Source organism: Podarcis liolepis (genome assembly GCF_965112155.1).
Source record: "Podarcis liolepis genome assembly, chromosome: Z".
Lineage (NCBI taxonomy): Eukaryota > Metazoa > Chordata > Lepidosauria > Squamata > Lacertidae > Podarcis > Podarcis liolepis.
The window spans coordinates 27,757,002-27,773,999 of NC_139570.1; the positions used below are offsets into that span (position 1 = coordinate 27,757,002).

General features: G+C 43.5%; 1 protein-coding gene and 1 long non-coding RNA gene across 11 annotated transcripts in view; one reads left to right on the plus strand and one right to left on the minus strand.

The window, feature by feature from the left end:
- LOC310698370 overlaps nt 1-16,998 on the minus strand; it is a 758,866-nt gene that overhangs the window by 682,998 nt on the left and 58,870 nt on the right. The gene's annotated exons all lie outside the window — the stretch shown is intronic.
- ARHGEF9 (Cdc42 guanine nucleotide exchange factor 9) overlaps nt 1-16,998 on the plus strand; it is a 286,345-nt gene that overhangs the window by 210,405 nt on the left and 58,942 nt on the right. For all 10 annotated transcript variants that reach the window (XM_083484960.1, XM_083484958.1, XM_083484961.1 and 7 more), the window contains one exon: nt 5,482-5,661. In XM_083484960.1, the coding sequence (XP_083341086.1) occupies nt 5,482-5,661 (180 nt within the window). The remainder of the gene's footprint in view (nt 1-5,481; nt 5,662-16,998) is intronic.

A 16,998-nucleotide genomic window follows, 5' to 3' on the forward strand; every position in this document is an offset into this window, starting at 1 on the left:
AGAAACCCAGGCTCTTTTGAAGACAAATCTTTCCTTTCTGAAGTCTGCTGAGGATGGACCTACTGTCTAAGAAGGGGTCACAGGTTGAAGCCATCCTTTTAACAGTTCTGTCCTTCTCAGACCCAGGCTTCTAATGAGCCAAAATCACAATCCATTAAAGAGGAACAGCCAAGCAGCTTATTCTACAGTCTGGAGAGATGGGATCAACTGATAAGGGGCAGGAGCTGAAGCAGTTATCAGAATCATTAGGACATCAGATTTTATTTTATTTTTTATCACAGACTCTGGCTGTGGTTTTTCCAAATCAGAGGCAGCAGGTTATAAAGATTCAGTTTTCTCCTTCCACTAGGTATCTTCTTTTTTATGGCAAACCACCAATTGATTCTCACAGCTGCAACAAAAAAATGAGCAGGAATGGAAGCAAGGTATAATATCCCACTGAAGATGTTTTGGTGAAATTCCAAATTGCAAAATTAACAATGGGGGCAGGGGAGCTATTTTGAGAACGACGGTCAGCTTCATAAGGAAATGAATTATATAACATTAATGGGTATCCACAGCTACGGAAGGGATGGAGTCCTCCAAGTAGTTCCTAATCCAGATGTTGAGCAGGTTCTCACACTGACTCTCTGGACACTAGATGGAGGGGTGTGAACCCTAGGGTAGCCAAGTTCCCTACATTACAGAAGATAACCCTCTATTTGAAATAATACTCTGTTTGAATGGCTGTACTGTTCAAGTCTAGCTTAAAGATACACATGAAATAAGTATATAAGGGGCATTGAAACTGCCCATCCATAGTTATCACTTGGGCAGCAAACAGACCAGACACACCAATTATCTGACTATGGTCCTTCCCACCATGAGGAAATATGTAATATAGTAATTCCCCACTGTGCTGAGAAACAATATAGTAATTATTGTGGGAAATTTCAGTCAAACTTTACTATGCATAAGTTTGTGCATGAAGGAGTTAAGACCAGAAAGGTCTGTTTCTAAACTCAGGTGGTCATGCTCCCTCAGTAAGGGAGGAATTGAAGCTGCTTCTCTTCCTTTTACTTTCTCCACACCATATAACTTACCAGGGAAGATGTATCTGAGCAAACTTCTAAGCTTAGAGCACATGTTTGGAACCATCTGTATTTTCTACCCAAGAAGTATTATGCCTGTGTTTTCCTTGCTGCTGCTTAGATAAATGCATGAATCTGACTTTTGGAACTTTTGTAAGTAAGTCATTTAAAACTTACTGAACAGTGTGTGGTCTGTTAATTACAAGAGGGGTAGAAAATGGGGAGTTTAAACTCTGCTACTGGGGACTCTTTCCTGCTGGTGAGGGAGTTTGTCCCATGTTTTGAATCCAGGTACCCAGCTGATTCTTTTGTTATTTACCCCACACATGTGGGTCACAGGTAGTGCTTCTTTTTTCTAAAAAAATTGTTTAGGGGTACTCTCATTTTCCTACTCATATTGAAATACTGCCCCTCAATGAGGCCAAACTTAGATTCACAAAATGTTTAGGGGTATGTGCACCTTTGGGTCCCCCCAGAAAAAAGCACTGGTCACAGGGATTCATATTTCCCTCCCACAGTTGCAAGAAAGTCTCTTACGTTCCACTCACACAGACTGAATATGCGGAAGAAGGGGATTGAAAAGTAAACTTTAGCCAACATATTAAGTTAGGTTCCTTCCTTTCATCCTCAGCTCTTGCTTGCTTCTGATTGAGGTCATGATTCTGTCTTCTTCATTGCTGGCATAGCTTGAAAAGCAGATCCAATTTCTGGATGTTGCCCTTAAGCCATTTAAAGTGTAACAGAAAATGATAGTTATTCTGGAAACCTTTTAAGGCATTCTGCGGCATTTAACAGGGTCAGAGTGTTGCAGTCAAGAATGACAGCTGTGGTACAGAATGGAAAACTTCTAGAGCTGAACTGAGTTTTCTGTGATAAATTTTCCCTGAAAGTCTCATATGCCAAGTTTGAAAATGAATATTCTCTAAATATGTGATTTGCAGAATGTGTTTTTGACACACTGTGTTATTTGCCATTGTGTCCTAGATGTTATTTATTTAGCCGTGTTTGATGAAGTCTACAATTGTTGTGCCTTAATATTACTATCCAGCACACTTGATAACTGAGCCACAGCAGTATCTAGTGTTTGACAGTACAAAATTTTTGCAGTGTAACCTTACCCTCTGCAGAGTGGGATGGGGGAATGAACTTGTATAGAGTGCCAGCCAGCTAGCAATGCCATCCTCCAGGATACCCTATTCCATCCCCCATTCTATGGTCACTTAGGATTGGCTCAGCCCTCATTGGACTGTTTGGGCTTTATTTGCTTACATTTAGGTTATTTCTTCCATTGCAGAGTCCAAGGCAGGGTACATGTGGTATTCAGGCAGTCTCCCATCCAGACGCTGACCAGAGCAAGTTCTGCTTGAACTCAGCAATGTGATGGTCTCACGTGTCTTCAGACCATACCGTGGGAGTGGCCAGCAGAGCAGCACAGGTGGTGCTGCATTGCTCTCCTAGCTTTTCAACACCACATAGTGGTTCTACTTCCCAGGATGGGGGGGGGGGGAGGTGGGGAGGTAGGCACCCCACACATCCCACTAGCCACTACTGCCTAGGACCCTCTTTTGTCTCATTAGATTTTTAAAAAGGAATTATACTTCTGATATTCTTGGGGTTCCTTCAAGCATACTGATACTCCCTTCTTGTTTACATGTCACCCTATTTTGGGTACATAGGCATTGTCAATACATTAGTTTGCTATTACAGTAGAGGTAGTGATTTGACTGTGATGACTAAGACCCAACATGGGTTTCTCAAAAGCAAGTCATATCAGACAAATCTCATATATTTCCTTTCTTTCTTTTTCTTTTTTCTTTTTTGGTTACAAGTTTTGAATTTTGGGAGGGAAATGCATTTTTAATGGAGTTACAAGTTTAGAATTTTGCATTTAAACTGTGAACTAGTAAAAACTAGAAAATGTCAAATGTTGAATATTTGCAAACATTTCCCTCCCAGCTTCAGTTGACATTTAATGTGTATTGGTATTTAGTGTGGTAGATGACATGCAGTGATAACATTTAGTAGATGACCTGCAAGAGTATTAGAATCTTGACAGTATTTGATAGCCCTAAAAGCAGTATTGCCAAGACTTGGAGTCAAACATTGATGTCTATCAATTGCTAGCAAGGATAAGGCTTTGTGTTTTGAGCTGCTGTATTTCATTGACATGTTTTGCAAATAGGGGCTCTGAACAGAGCTGTTGTGTCTGTCTACTGGCCCTCCTCTCTACCTGTTATGGTGCATGGCCAGAGAATTATCACATAACTGTGAATGGACACTTCCTTCTCTTGTAATTAGAGCATTATTTTGTGGGCTCTCTGATTCAGATATGCTGTGTGTGTGCGCGCATGCGTGTTTACTGCTTTTAAATGCATGCAGCCCCATTCTTAAGTCATGTGCCTTGTGAAAGACTTATATTCTGTCCACATAGAGTTTTCACATGGTGTGCCTCAAACAAGCACCACCACACCTCAGATTCTGAGACAGTGTTAGACTGGGCCATATTGGCAGCTGAATATTTGAAGGGATTCTCATTAATAGCTTCTTCAGAGTTTAGGGACTAAGCCAATCCAGGCTTTGAATCAGTGGTATACCTAGAGTTGGACAGCTGGAGCTGGAGCTTAGACCAAAATCTGGAATGTGGCCTTCTTTGGAGAACCCTTGGATGTTATTATCCTGGGCTTTGGGGTCTGCAGGGCAAATTGTAGTGATTACTGGAGTATTTTCCAGTCCTAAGCCCTCAGCAGCTCCCAGTGGACTCTGGCAGCTAAATTATGAAAAACATTCTCTCAACCAGAGACCAGAGCTCTCCGAAAACCTAGAAAGGTTGGCAGGGCTTTCCCTCTCCAGTGGCTTCACCCTCCCCTCCCAATACAGGCTTTGTGGGAAATAAGGCTATCAAAGTGTACTTGCCATGGTGGTCATATCTTATGTCTAGGGCCAGATGTTGTTGCTGAAGGCTAGTTGTGGGAAATCCTAAGCAAGAAGAGTTCTGCTTTTGTGCTCAGGTCCTGTTTGTAGGCTTCCCCTAGGCATGCAGTTGGTCGCTGTGAGAAGATAGGGGTGGGCTAGATAGGCCTTTGCCTGATCCAACTACTGGGCTTTTCTTGTGTTCCAAAATGGCCCATAGAAATTCTGCAGCTGTATGCATCTGCATGGGTTTGGGGCAGGTGAAGTTGAGGTTTCCGAGGATGATAGGAGAGACACATACTTAGGCTAGGATGGTGTAGAAGGGAGTGTTGAGGGGGGCAACTCATGAGTCATCTGAATCTGCGTTCTCCTCAGGCCAACCCTGGGACTCTTGAGGCAGGGGATACTTATTAAGATTGCCTCAATGAGAAGATTAGTAATGCTGGACAAACTTTCATTACCTACCATTGTCCATCTGTTCCTGCATGTCTGGGAGGACTGGGTGTTTTCTGGAGTGCACACTAAAGTCTAGTTCTTTCTCACTGAGACAGAAAACCTGCATCTCAGTTATATTGCCTCAGGTGGAAAACGCTTAGCAAAGTGTTTTCTCCTGAAACAACTCCAACAGACAATTTGCATAGGAAATCTGCCCAGGCAATACAAAGCTTGGTTATAACCATGGTGCTTTATTTATTTATTTATTGCATTTATACTCCGCCTTTCCCTCCAAGGAGCTCAAGGTGGTGTACATGGTTCTGTTCCTCCTCATATAAATCCCACAACAACCTTGTGAGATAGGTTACGCTGAGAGGCAGTGACTGGCTCAAGATCACCCAGTGAAATTCATGGCCAAGTGGGGATTTGAACCCTAGTCTCCCAGGTCCTGGTCCAACACTATAACCACCACACCACACTAGTTCTGCAGAGATTTTATTTGTGCATGGAGCTGTGTGTGCCCTCATCTGCAGCCTCTGGAGTGCTGTAGCTCAGACACAGAGTGGTCTTGGTGAGATTTAGTCCCCCAAGGTGCCAGGAAGGGCCCAACAAACTGGCATGGTGTGTTGTGTCAACTGGATGTGTGCAGGGGGTTTTGTAGTGTGCGAGTCACATGTGAAAGAGTTTCATAAAAATATAAAGTTCTTAAATATAAATTATGTGTTTGAAATGTTATACTATTTACTTCTCTCTCTCTCTCTCTCTCTCTCTCTCTCTCTGTGTGTGTGTGTGTGTGTGTGTGTAATGTGGGTTTTCCATTAACTAGAAAATGCTGTAAAAGTTTATTGGAAAAAAGTAAAAGCATTGCTCTGGGGTACAGCTGAAATTCATCACAGCAAGGTTGTTGTTTTTAAAAGGAAGAAGTATTGGACAAACCAACCTGCTGTAATGATATGGTTAGGAAATGCCTGCTGATGTTTTGTGTGTTAAGAGGGTGGAGGAAAGGGTACAAGCCTTTTCCCAGGGAAGACGTATTTGCTGATTGTCTCTTATCTTGTTTTTCAAGCTGATCAGTGGCGGTTCTATTGTAAGCGCTGAGGCAGTATGGGATCACGTCACCATGGCCAACCGGGAGTTGGCGTTTAAAGCAGGAGACGTTATCAAGGTCCTGGATGCCTCCAACAAGGACTGGTGGTGGGGACAGATCGATGATGAAGAAGGATGGTTTCCTGCCAGCTTTGTAAGGGTGAGTCAGACCCTCTTTTTTCCTCCCTCTCTCCCTTCTTCCTCTATTCCTGAACATTTGTATCTTGCTCATGGATATTGTGATGACCATTGCTTTAGGAAATCACACAGCAGGGGAAGACTTTTGCCACCATTGCCTTTCCCTGCAGACTTTCAAGAAGCATCCGGTTGGCTATTCAGGGGGTGGGTGGCAAGGAGGTCTTCACTTTGCACCAAAATGAGTACACCATGGGCACCAGGCAAGCATTTCTGAGGAGGGCAAGCCACAGTCAGCGTGTCACCACTGAAAAGATCCACTCTCTGATAGCCACTCTTGCACCTGATTTGGCATGGGCACTGCAGAGAAGGGCCTTGGTAGATGCCATTAGGGTCAGTTTATATGGGAGCAGATGATCTTTCAGGTATTCTAGGCCCAAGCCACTTGGGGCTTTAAAGCTTTGAATTACCCATCAAAAGTTAACACATATAAGTTAGCACATGCAACTTGATATGCAGATCTCTGTCCCTTTTTGCCCACCCTAATGAACAACCATGTATCTCCACCATCCTGTTCCCCCCTTCCATGCTTCGTGCCAGTGGTATGTTTAGGGTAATGGCCAACTCCTCACTTCCATGTCCACATGCTCCCCCAGCAGCTGCACATACAGTGTGCATTTCTGCATATATACTTCTGCAAATATTTGCACACATACAGATTTTATGCAGATATGCGCCCGCTTTTACCCTCTTTGTTACAATGAATTTCATGGCCACCCTAGTTGTAGAGCGAAGGCCTTTCCAAAAAAGAACATCTGTCAAAACACCATAAGGAAGGGGAACTAAAGAAACTTTCCCCCAGGAGGGAATTCGAGACCCCAGTCATGAATCCTGAGTAGGACCCCTTCTCTAGATCAGGGTTGAAACCTCTTTACAGCACAAGAGATACATTTCCATCCAGGATACCTTCAAGGGACCACATGCCAGTGATGGGTGGGGCCAGAAGCAAAAGTGGGCAGAGCAACTGGTTCTAATTTTACCTTTCTAAAGTAGGCTACTTCCTGCACAGCCATATCTCCATCATAGCAAGCATTATCAGAGTTCAGTGATATGTTCCAGTCAGGCAGAAACACTCAGGGAAGATTCATAGTAGGATTGGTGAGGTGTGTGGTCTGAGGAGGAGAGATGTGGCTGAGGATGGAATTTGGCCTTGAGAGAGTCCCTAGGTCTGCCGTAGACACAATCCAAGTGACATCAGGGATTGTTGGAACACATGAGAAGACCTTTCTGCCAGGACTGCAAAGGGCCTTGCTAAGAATTCTGAAAGTTTTTAACATATGTCTTTCTTGGCTGTTTTATTCTGCTGCGTTTGTGTTTGGTTTTGTAGGCTGGACGTCTCTTTTATGTGTATTGCATATTTCTTGTTATGTTTCATTCTTTTTTTCTGTACAATGCTAGGGAACTATATTTCACGAAAGGGTCTCATAAATATAGCAAATGAATAACCAGCCTATTGAAATTTTCCATCCTATTTGAGAACAGAAAAATGTCAGGTGGGGTAGATTTAATGGCATTTCTCCGAGACGGAGAAATTCTCCCATCTGTTTCTCATGGGTGGGGCTGACCATTAACAGAGACAGTAACACAGAATCATTCTTTTACCCCAAATCATTTCATTGTCCGCACCACCACTGCATCTATCTGTTTCAAGTGGCAGCAACATCAACATCTGATTTAACAGCCTGGCCACTGTTTTGCTTCCACCACAATCTTTTGTGATGTAGCATCATAACAAGGTATTGTTCGGTGGGGGAATGGTGGCAATCATATAAAGTGGTGGAGAAAATTCTGCAAGATTTTTTTTTTCTTTTATGGAGAGGTGGACAGACAGAGAAAAGAAAAAAATAGCAGATATTTTCTTTCCAAAAAATGTCAGCTCAGCTGTGTTTCTGTCATTCTTCCGTTCCTTGTTGATAGGATTTGTGGTGTATTCTCATGGCTCCCAAAGCAACCCTGCAATTTGTCTCGAATGCAGCAAACCTTTCATAGTTGGGAACGATAGGAGAACTTTGATGATGGTGTTATTGTTATTAGTCCCAAGAGAAGAAAAAGTGCAGCACTTCCTTGCTGTCATAATTCCTTACCATTTTTCTAGGGACTTCTCAGACAGTGGGGGGGGGCTGAGACCCAGATATTAACCCCTGTCCTTTTTAGTTCCATCCATCCTTCTCCTCAGCACAGCGTCTCTGTGATACGTAGGCAATAGCTTTAATCTCTTTTGAAGCCTAAGAGATATGGAGATTCCTTTTTCCTTACAAAATCATCTGAGTTGGGTGTTATCTGCTTAACTTTCCAGGTAATTTGACTAGCTCTGTGCTGGTGGGTGGAAAGAGGAGGCAATTTTATAAGCAGCACATGCAATACTTTTCTGATGGTGCATTGCTTTTTCTGTCTCTTCCACCTGAGCTTATACCAACCACCCTAGCTTGCCTTAATCCCTAATTTATGTTCACTGTTCATAATGTCAACCAGTTATGATAACAGTAATAATTACCATTTGCAAGAAAAATGCCTTTATGATAACTGGTGTGTGTATAGCGAAGGCTTGTATATTACAAAGACGTCTGGGGGTGTAGTGCATCTCTGCAGAGGCAAACCAATCACCCACCCCTATACAATTGTAGTTGGGGTGGGAGGCAAGCTTTTTCTACTAGATATTTCCTTGTAGAATTAAATAGCAGCCATTGACATATATGGAAGAAAGTTAAAAGGCACTCCACTGGGGTCAAGTGCAAATGATCTTCTCATGAGTCAAGGCATTCAGAATCAAGCTGTCTTCTGTCTGCAGAGTCCCGCCTCTTCATCTGCAGAGCTTCCTCCTTGATTCTGTTTCTTGGGCCACATGCACACTATATAGTTAACACACAGTGATACCACTTTAAACAGTTATGGCTTCCCCCAAAGAATTCTGGGATCTGTAGTTCATTAAAGGTACTGTGAGTTGTTAGAAAACCCAGGTAACTACTGACTGGTGAGCTTGACATCAATACCAGGAAAGTTCCTGAAACAGATCATTCAACAGTCAGTCTGTGAGCACTTAGAAAAGGATGCTGTGATTTCTAAAAAACAAGTCAGGTTCTACACTTAGACAGGAAGAATCAGCTGCTCCAGGATAAGATGGGGGGATAAGATGGGGGGACATGTGAAAAGGATCTTGGGGTCTTAGTAGACCACAAGCTTCACATGAGTCAACAGTGTGATGCAAAAGCAAAAAGAAGAAGAAGAAGAAGAAGAAGAAGAAGAAGAAGAAGAAGAAGAAGAAGAAGAAGCAGCAGCAGCTACTTCTATTCTAGCCTGCATAAACAGAAGTATAGCACCCAATCAAGGGAAGTAATAGTACCGCTCTATTCTGCCTTGCTTAGACCATGCCTGGAATATTGTGTCCAATTCTGGGTACCACAATTTAAGATGGATATTGACAAGCTGGAATGTGTGCAGAGGTCTGCAAACAAAGCCTTATGAGGAATGACTGAGAGAACTGGATATGTTTAGCCTAGTGAAGAAGAGACTGAGAGGAGATATGATCGCCATCTTCAGATATCTAAAGGGCTGTCACATGAAAGACAGAGTAAACTTGTTTTCTTCTGCTCTGGAGGGTAGGACCTCAAACCAATGTCTTCAAGTTACAAGAAAGGAAATTCCGACTAAATGTCAGTAAGAGCTGTTTGACAGTGGAACATTCTTTCTCGGGAGGTAGTGGACTCTCCTTCACTGAGTTTCCTGCAGTGGGTTGGACTAGATGACCCTTGGGATTCCTTCCAACTCAGTTCTATGATTCCCCTCACAGAGCTACAATTCCCAGTGTTGCCCGTGAAGAGGGATTGATTGTTAAATCACTCTGACAATTGCAGCTCTTTCAGCAGAACAGAAGTCTCTTGGCAACTGGATGCTGTTTCAAATGGATGGTGTTAATGTGGGAACCAGACTCAAAACAAAACCTAAGGCTAAATGTGAGGACTAAGCATCCTCTTTACAGCAGAACAGTTTGTTCTGGACAAATGTCCTTCAAAGTATAACAGCAAGGAGAACAAATCAAGCACCTCACCTTGTTTCAGAAATACTTCTCCCCCAACCCTGCAGGGACTGTTTTTCAGATGCTTTAGGTTTGCATCTTTAAAAATTGGCAGTTTCTTCCCAGATTTGTCACGGTGAAGACTTTCCAAGAACTACTGTAGTAATCTGTCTACAGCATGGGACCTCAGTGGGGAAGCGCCTGCTTATTTATATGGACATCAGCATCCAAATAAGCATTTCCACTAGTGCAAGGACTTTTAAAATAATTTTATTATTGAATTAAATCAAATTAAATTTCTTATCCCTCCTGCACCAGCAGGGCAGGTAGCAACAATTTAATATTCAGAATTTTTAAAAGGTAAAACAGGTTACACATAATATCAGTTCCTCTTGTTGAAATGGGAAGACAGTGGGCATTTCAGAATAGCAACTTTTTATTTATTCTAACTTATTTTAAAGCATCACATATATGTTTATACATACATTACCAAGAAGCTCAAGTCAGCTGGAACTTTGCACATGTCCTGTAAATGATGTGTCTGTTTTGTGTTTGCTCAGAGCAGTGAATATGGTACCATTGCAAAGGTCTCACAGAAAGCTGCATTGGTCTAAGCCAAATCTTCTCTCACAGTGGTTGCAGCCTGATTAGTCCTTGGAACCTTTGCCATTTTGAATGCAACCATGTGCTCTTATTTGGCCCTAAGGCATTTTCCACTGGTAATTGGGTTAAGTCTAAATATTTGTTTCCTGGAAGATGCCACCACCTTTCCTCACGAGAGACACCTCAGTAACCTGGCTGTGAGTTCTGGTTGGCCAGAAACCCCTCATGACCTCCTGACCATTCTGAGGTTAGAGTATTGTCTGGTCAGCTAATTGGCTTCTAATTCCCCTTTGCATCCAGAGCTGTCATTAAAGTAATCATTTCAGATGGCATTAGAGCTAGCACCCACCAGGAAGCAACTGGGCACCAAGCACTTCCCCAAACTTCTCTTGCCTAGGAGAGAGGTTAGCCTCTGACACTGAGATGGAATGGGTCCCAAGTCTGAGATCAAGTGTCGCCTTCAGTGCCAGAGGGAAACCTGGCCATCTGGAGAAGGACCTGACTACAGGCAAGGACTACAGGCAAGAGCAAACTTTTCAGGAATAAGGCCCTCCTCTTAAGAAGACCTCTGGGAAGGAGGAAGTTAACAGGAGTCAGCTGGTGTAAGCATTTGGTTCCAGCAGCTCCCACTGAAAACCCCCAGTGTTGGGTTGGAAGAGTTCCTTAGACAACATCAATATACCAGCTCTGTGTCCTACCTATCACAAACCTGACCATGGACTCCTCTCACTTTTGCCTCTTGCCTGCCTCTTTGTTGTGGACTCTGCTTGATTGGACTCTGTTCTTGGAGTAGCCCCGGATATCACTTTGGTTGCTACCCCATTGTTGCTGCTGGCAGGTCCCCTGCTTACTCAGGATTGAGAACAGGTTGGGCTGTGAGTCCTGGAAAACTTGCTCCCTGCCTTGCTGGCCTTTTCCCACCTGGCCTAGAAAAGTGGGACACGGACTGACCCCAGCTACAAAAGTTGCTGAACACATTCTTGGGTTGTGGTATTGTTTAGGGTTTTTTGTTTGGTTTTGTTGTTGTTAATGATATTAATTAGGGTATGTTTAGCCGGGATAAGAGGAGACTGAGAGGGGATAGGATAGCCACCTTCAAATATCTAATAGACCGTCCCATGTAAGACAGAGCAAGCTGGTTTTCTCCTGCTCCAGAAGGTAGAATCCAAACCTATGGCTTCAAGTTACAAGAAAGGAGTTTCTGACTAAACATCAGCAACAACTTTCTGATGGTAAGACCTGTTGACAAAGGAGTGGACTCTCTTGGAAGTTGGTAGACTTCACTGGAGGTTTTTAAGCAGAGGTTGAATTAAGTTTGCACTTTTAGAAGACACCTGAAGGCAGCCCTGTTTAGGGAAGCTTTTAATGTTTAATAGGTTATTGTATTTTAGTGTTTTATTGGAAGCTACCCAGAGTGGGAAACCCAGCCAGATGGGCGGGGTAGAAATAATAATAATAATAATAATAATAATAATAATAATAAATTATTATTATTATTATTATTATTATTATTATTATTATTATTATTATGCAGTCTCACATAAAGCCTGTTGCAATAATCCAGCCTGGAGACTAGCAGTTGATGGATGCAGTGATCAGGCTATTGTGGTCCAGAAATGAATGTAAATTACCGTATTTTTTGCTCTATTAGACACACCGGACGATTGGGCGCACTTAGTTTTTAGGGGAGGCTCCCCACTCCCCAGTGGAGACTTCATCCCATGGCTAAGCCAGAAGCCAAGACATCCAGCGGGATGCATCCTGCTCGCTGTCCTGGCGTCTTCTTTAGCCACGCGCAGCCTCTCCGGCCTGGAGAGGCTGTGTGCGGCTAAGGCTCCCCCAAGAGCCGCGTTCCCTTTAAAGAGCGCTCGGGAAAAGGCCCCAAGAGCCGCACACACGCTCCATGCGGCTCTTTAAAGGGAGCGCTGACAGAGCCTTCCGCCTGCATTCGCTGCATAAGACGCACACACATTTCCTCTTACTTTTTAGGAGGGGAAAAATGTGTCTTATAGAGCAAAAAATACGGTATGTACCAGCCAAAGCTGGTGGAAGCCACTCTTAGCTACTGATGTCATATGGGCCTCTAGCAACAGGAGCATCCCCAGATTGCAAGTTTCCTCTTTCAGAGGGATGTCAATTCCATCCAAAGGAGGCAATTGACCAATTATCCAGACTTGGGAACCACCCACCAACAGTGCCACTGTCTTGCCAGGATTTAGAGTCAGTTTCTTGGCATTCATTCAGCCCACCACCGAGTCCAGGCACCGGTCCAAGGCTACACAACCTCTCCTGATTCAGATGTTACAGTGAAGGAGAGCTAGGTATTATCAGCATACTGATGACACCACGTTCCAAATCTTGCAACGGTGACTTCAACAGCTTCACATATGTTAATCAGCATTAGGGAACAAGATGGGGTACCCTGTGGCGCCCAAAGCACAGTTGCCAGGGAGCTGCTGACAGATCAAGTAAGAATAATAGAGTTGCATTCACCACGTCCTTCTTCATCCATCAGGGTGGCCAAGGTGAATGCAGTCCCATAACCAGGCCTGAACATAGACTGAAATTGGTCCGTTGGATGACCATGCAATTGTTGCACTACAACCCTCTCAATCACCTACCCGAAAAAGAGAGTATTTGCAACTGGGCAGTAGTTGTCACATTGTGTCACAAACCAGTGGGTCTGCGGTGGGCTTTTTCAGGAGTGGTTTGATAACTGCATCTTTCAGGACAGCCAGGACCACTCCCTTCCACATGGATGTTTTGCCCACATCCTATATCCACACATTCATAATCCCATGGCAAGCTTTAAGAAGCCAAGAGGGGCAAGGGTTGAACAGAGATGTTGCTGGCCACTGGCTGCATTGTCCCAAGAACCTTGTTCCCTTTGTCAGGCGACATCAACTGAAGCTGATCCCAATAAGTTGAAGCAGATGTTGCACTGGATGCCTCACTGGGGAATGTAGTCTGTGGCAGAGGAAGGGGGGGTGCAGGGGGTGCTGTCCACCCCAGGTGTCATCACTGAGGAGGGGGGTTTGACAAGATGAGTTGGGTTTTTTTTCTTTCTTCAAAAAATGGGCTCACGAAACTTTTTAGGTGTGACGTGGTGGCTTAGATGCCTGCAGGTTCCACACTGCCTGAAACGGCAGCATAGGACTTGCGTCTGCCTACTGCCTCTCCCTCAGCCTCCCTACAGCTAAGGGGGAGGCAGCGGAGAGACTCCAAGCGTCAGAGAGGCTCGGCTTGCCCCACTCCCAGCTGCAGGACACCCCCCCCCCGCCCCAGGCACCGGAGCAGTTAGCTACGCCGCTGAATGTAGTGAGTATGGATATGGCATTGATATTTCTACAAAAGCTAGTGACTTTACCCTCAAAGTGCCTTGCATACAATTTACACTGGGCCTAAAACTCGCTTCCCTGAAGTAGATGTTAACAGACCCTGGGCAATATGGCTACTTTAAGATGTGAATGGAGGCAGAGAAGTGAGCCTTCTTCACTGCTCTGACTGCTCCGCAGTTATGTTTCACTCATACTCTGTCAGCTTCTTTCATCACTTGCACTCTAGCCATTGTCTGGCCTGTTTCATTGCCCCTAGTTCACTGGTGAGCCAAAGTACACAACAGGCCCCACAATGCAGCAGAGGGCGCTCGGGGCAGTCATGTCAATAGCCCAACACATCTAACTGTTCCACAGCATGACAAGGGCTTCAAGAGGGTCACTTGCTCTGTCTACTAGAAACTCCCCCAATGCACTCAGGAATCCAGTGAATTCTGTGAGTCTTCAGGAATGAACCATCATAACCCACCATTCTTGCTTTTTTGTATGTTATTTTCAATGATAAATATGTTTCTAGGTAAACATCCCATTGATATGCACATGGTTTTTTGGTTGGAGAACTGAGGCAGTATTGTTTTTGTTTGCTACTCTGCAATTTATTTTTGTGCTTTTATATTGTAAACCACCCTGCGATCATCGGATGAAGGGCAGCAGATAAATTTAATAAATAAGAATAAATAAAAACCATATTACAAAATTCAGAGCAGTGTTAATTTTGAAGGATTATATGTGTTTAGAAAGTGCAAGTTAGAGAGGGTTCACATTAAAATTCAAGCTGAACCTAATTACCCCCCTGTCCCTATCACAAAGGTTATTATTATTATTATTGCATTTCTATCCCACCTTTTCTCCAAGGAGCTCAAGGTGGCATATATGGTTCTTCCTCATCTCTATTTTATCCCCACAGCAACCCTGTGAGGTGGGTTAGGCAGAGAGATGGTGACTGACCCCCATGGTTATGTAAGGATTTGAACTCTGCTCTCAAAGGTTCTACACCAGCACTCTAACCACTCTACCACTTCTCAGTATAAATCACTTTATGTAAAACATTAACGGTTTTTATGAATAAGCTATATATAAAACCTGCTAAATATTGTATTTAAAAAAATAATAATTGCAAATCTCTTAAATGCAATTCTCCTTTTCATCAAGATGGCCTTCCTGTTATGCATGACTATTGCTCGGTAGGAGGAATCTTAAGACCAGAGTGTTGGGCTCTGCAGTCTTGTCATTGTTCCTTGAAGGGACTCCTGTGGTTTTTACAGTCTCAGTTCTCCCACCCGCAACAATATGAAAAGCACGATTGTCAAAAATGTTTCTCACTCCTACTCTGCTCACACAAAAACACAGAGCAGCTCAGTGAGAAGCAACACGAGTGAGGTTAGCTGCAGAAAATGTTCTGTCTAACCAGCTAAATGGAGAGTTGTGTCAAATGCTCAAAGGAGACTTGCAGGCAGGAATCTTCCTGCTGCACTGTCTTTGCCTCCAAGTAAATGCAGGTGTTATTTTTTAAAATAGCTGTAGGCTTGAATATCTAAACGTGATTTATTATTTATTATTTTTATCTTTTTAAGGAAAGGGGTGCTTGGGACATCTGAGTGTAGGGGTGGGCATGTGGTGGCTCAGCACCCTTGGGCTAGTTGCCAGGGACCCTCTTTATGTCACTCCCTTTTCTCCTGTGTAGGTGAGATACACAAGGGAGATGGAGGTAAAGGGTGCCTTGAAACCTTAATTTGCTGTGGGAACAGCAACAAAGTTTTTTACAAAGCCCTCATTTTTCACATCTCCCTTTTAGACATAGACAAAGGGATCTTTAAACCCCTTATTCCTCTAGAGTGGACAGCAGCAAAACCTGGCTCATTTCTCTCCCTCAGCTGCTGACCTTGCATGTAGCAGATACCAGGAATTGAGAGTACTTATGTGGGATGAGTGTGTTTCCATGGGGCTTTCTTGTTATATCTATCTATCATCTATCTATCTATCTATCTATCATCTATCTATCTATCTATCATCTGTCATCTATCATCTGTCTATCTATCTATCATCTATCTATCTATCTATCTATCTATCTATCTATCTATCTATCTATATCTATCTATCTATCATCTATCATTAATTAGTTAATAAGTTAATATCTATATCTATCAGTAATAAGTTATTGCAGCATATTGAACCATCAAACAAACATAACCTTTAATATCTCACCCTGAACCAGAAAATGAAGTTTGAACAATCCGTCCAAAATGACAACCAAATAGAAAACAAAGTTCCTAGCCAAGACCACCATGTGTAGAAAAGACCTTGTTTAGTTTATGCTAACCAAAATGTTTTATAATATGAAAGGAGTTCTCTGTTTTCATGTTTAGTCATGTACGTGTACCAGTCTTTATGCTTCAGACCTTGTGCCAGTTGTATTTTATTAGTTTCTTACAAGTGCTATTTGACATATTTTATTTTACCAGTTTGTCAAATAAGCACCCTCCAAATTTTTCCAATACTTATCTTATTATTACAAGCCTGGCTGCCCTCTGAAGCCTTTTTTTAGGAGGTCAGAAAGAAAATGTGAGTCCCAAACTGGGGAGGGAGCAGCTGTGCAGGTTGTGCCGTGCTCCACAATGGGTCCTCCCAGATCATGCAGGAAGGCTGGAAGAGGGTTTCTAAGTGTGCTTGATTGGATAACAGAGTTCCCAGTTGCAGGGAGCCTTCTACATGTGTACATGCTTAGATGCTCTCTTCAGACCTTCCTGCTCAGTGTGGGGATTGGGAAGAGGAGCTGTGTGCATGCCATCCTCCTCCAATTTCACCCCTTACACATTCTTTCTAAACGCCTGAAGAGGACTCAAGCTGCACTCATTTCCTGTCCTACTCCCCATCTCTCAGCTGATGCATAGGAACCTCATTTGCATGCTGGCAATTTCCCCCAAGAGTGGGGTGGTCACTTTTTCTGGATGAGGGTGTGTCTTTCACCTCCTGCTCTTATCCTACTGAGTCAGCTGCCAGAAAGACACTGCTGCCTCCATGTAGTCACTGTTCTCACCTATTTGATTCACCTGTGTAATGCCCTGTCTCATCCTAGCTTGGCTCAGGGCTCTCAGGAGAGACTGGAGCAGAGGCACTTACCTGGAAGGGCAAGGTTATACCAAGAAGATCACAGTCAAGTCCAATAGGGCAGGAGGATCACAACAGTCCAGTCTTATTCAGCACCCTGGACAGATCACTGTGCCAGGTGTTGGCTGGAAGTCATCCAGGAAGAATGGTTCTCTTAGCAGCATATTGACGCCTTTTGAAGGGCGGCTGATCTGGACCTGCTATTATCCCTGCTCCTCTCAGGGGAACTATCTCTGTTTCTTAA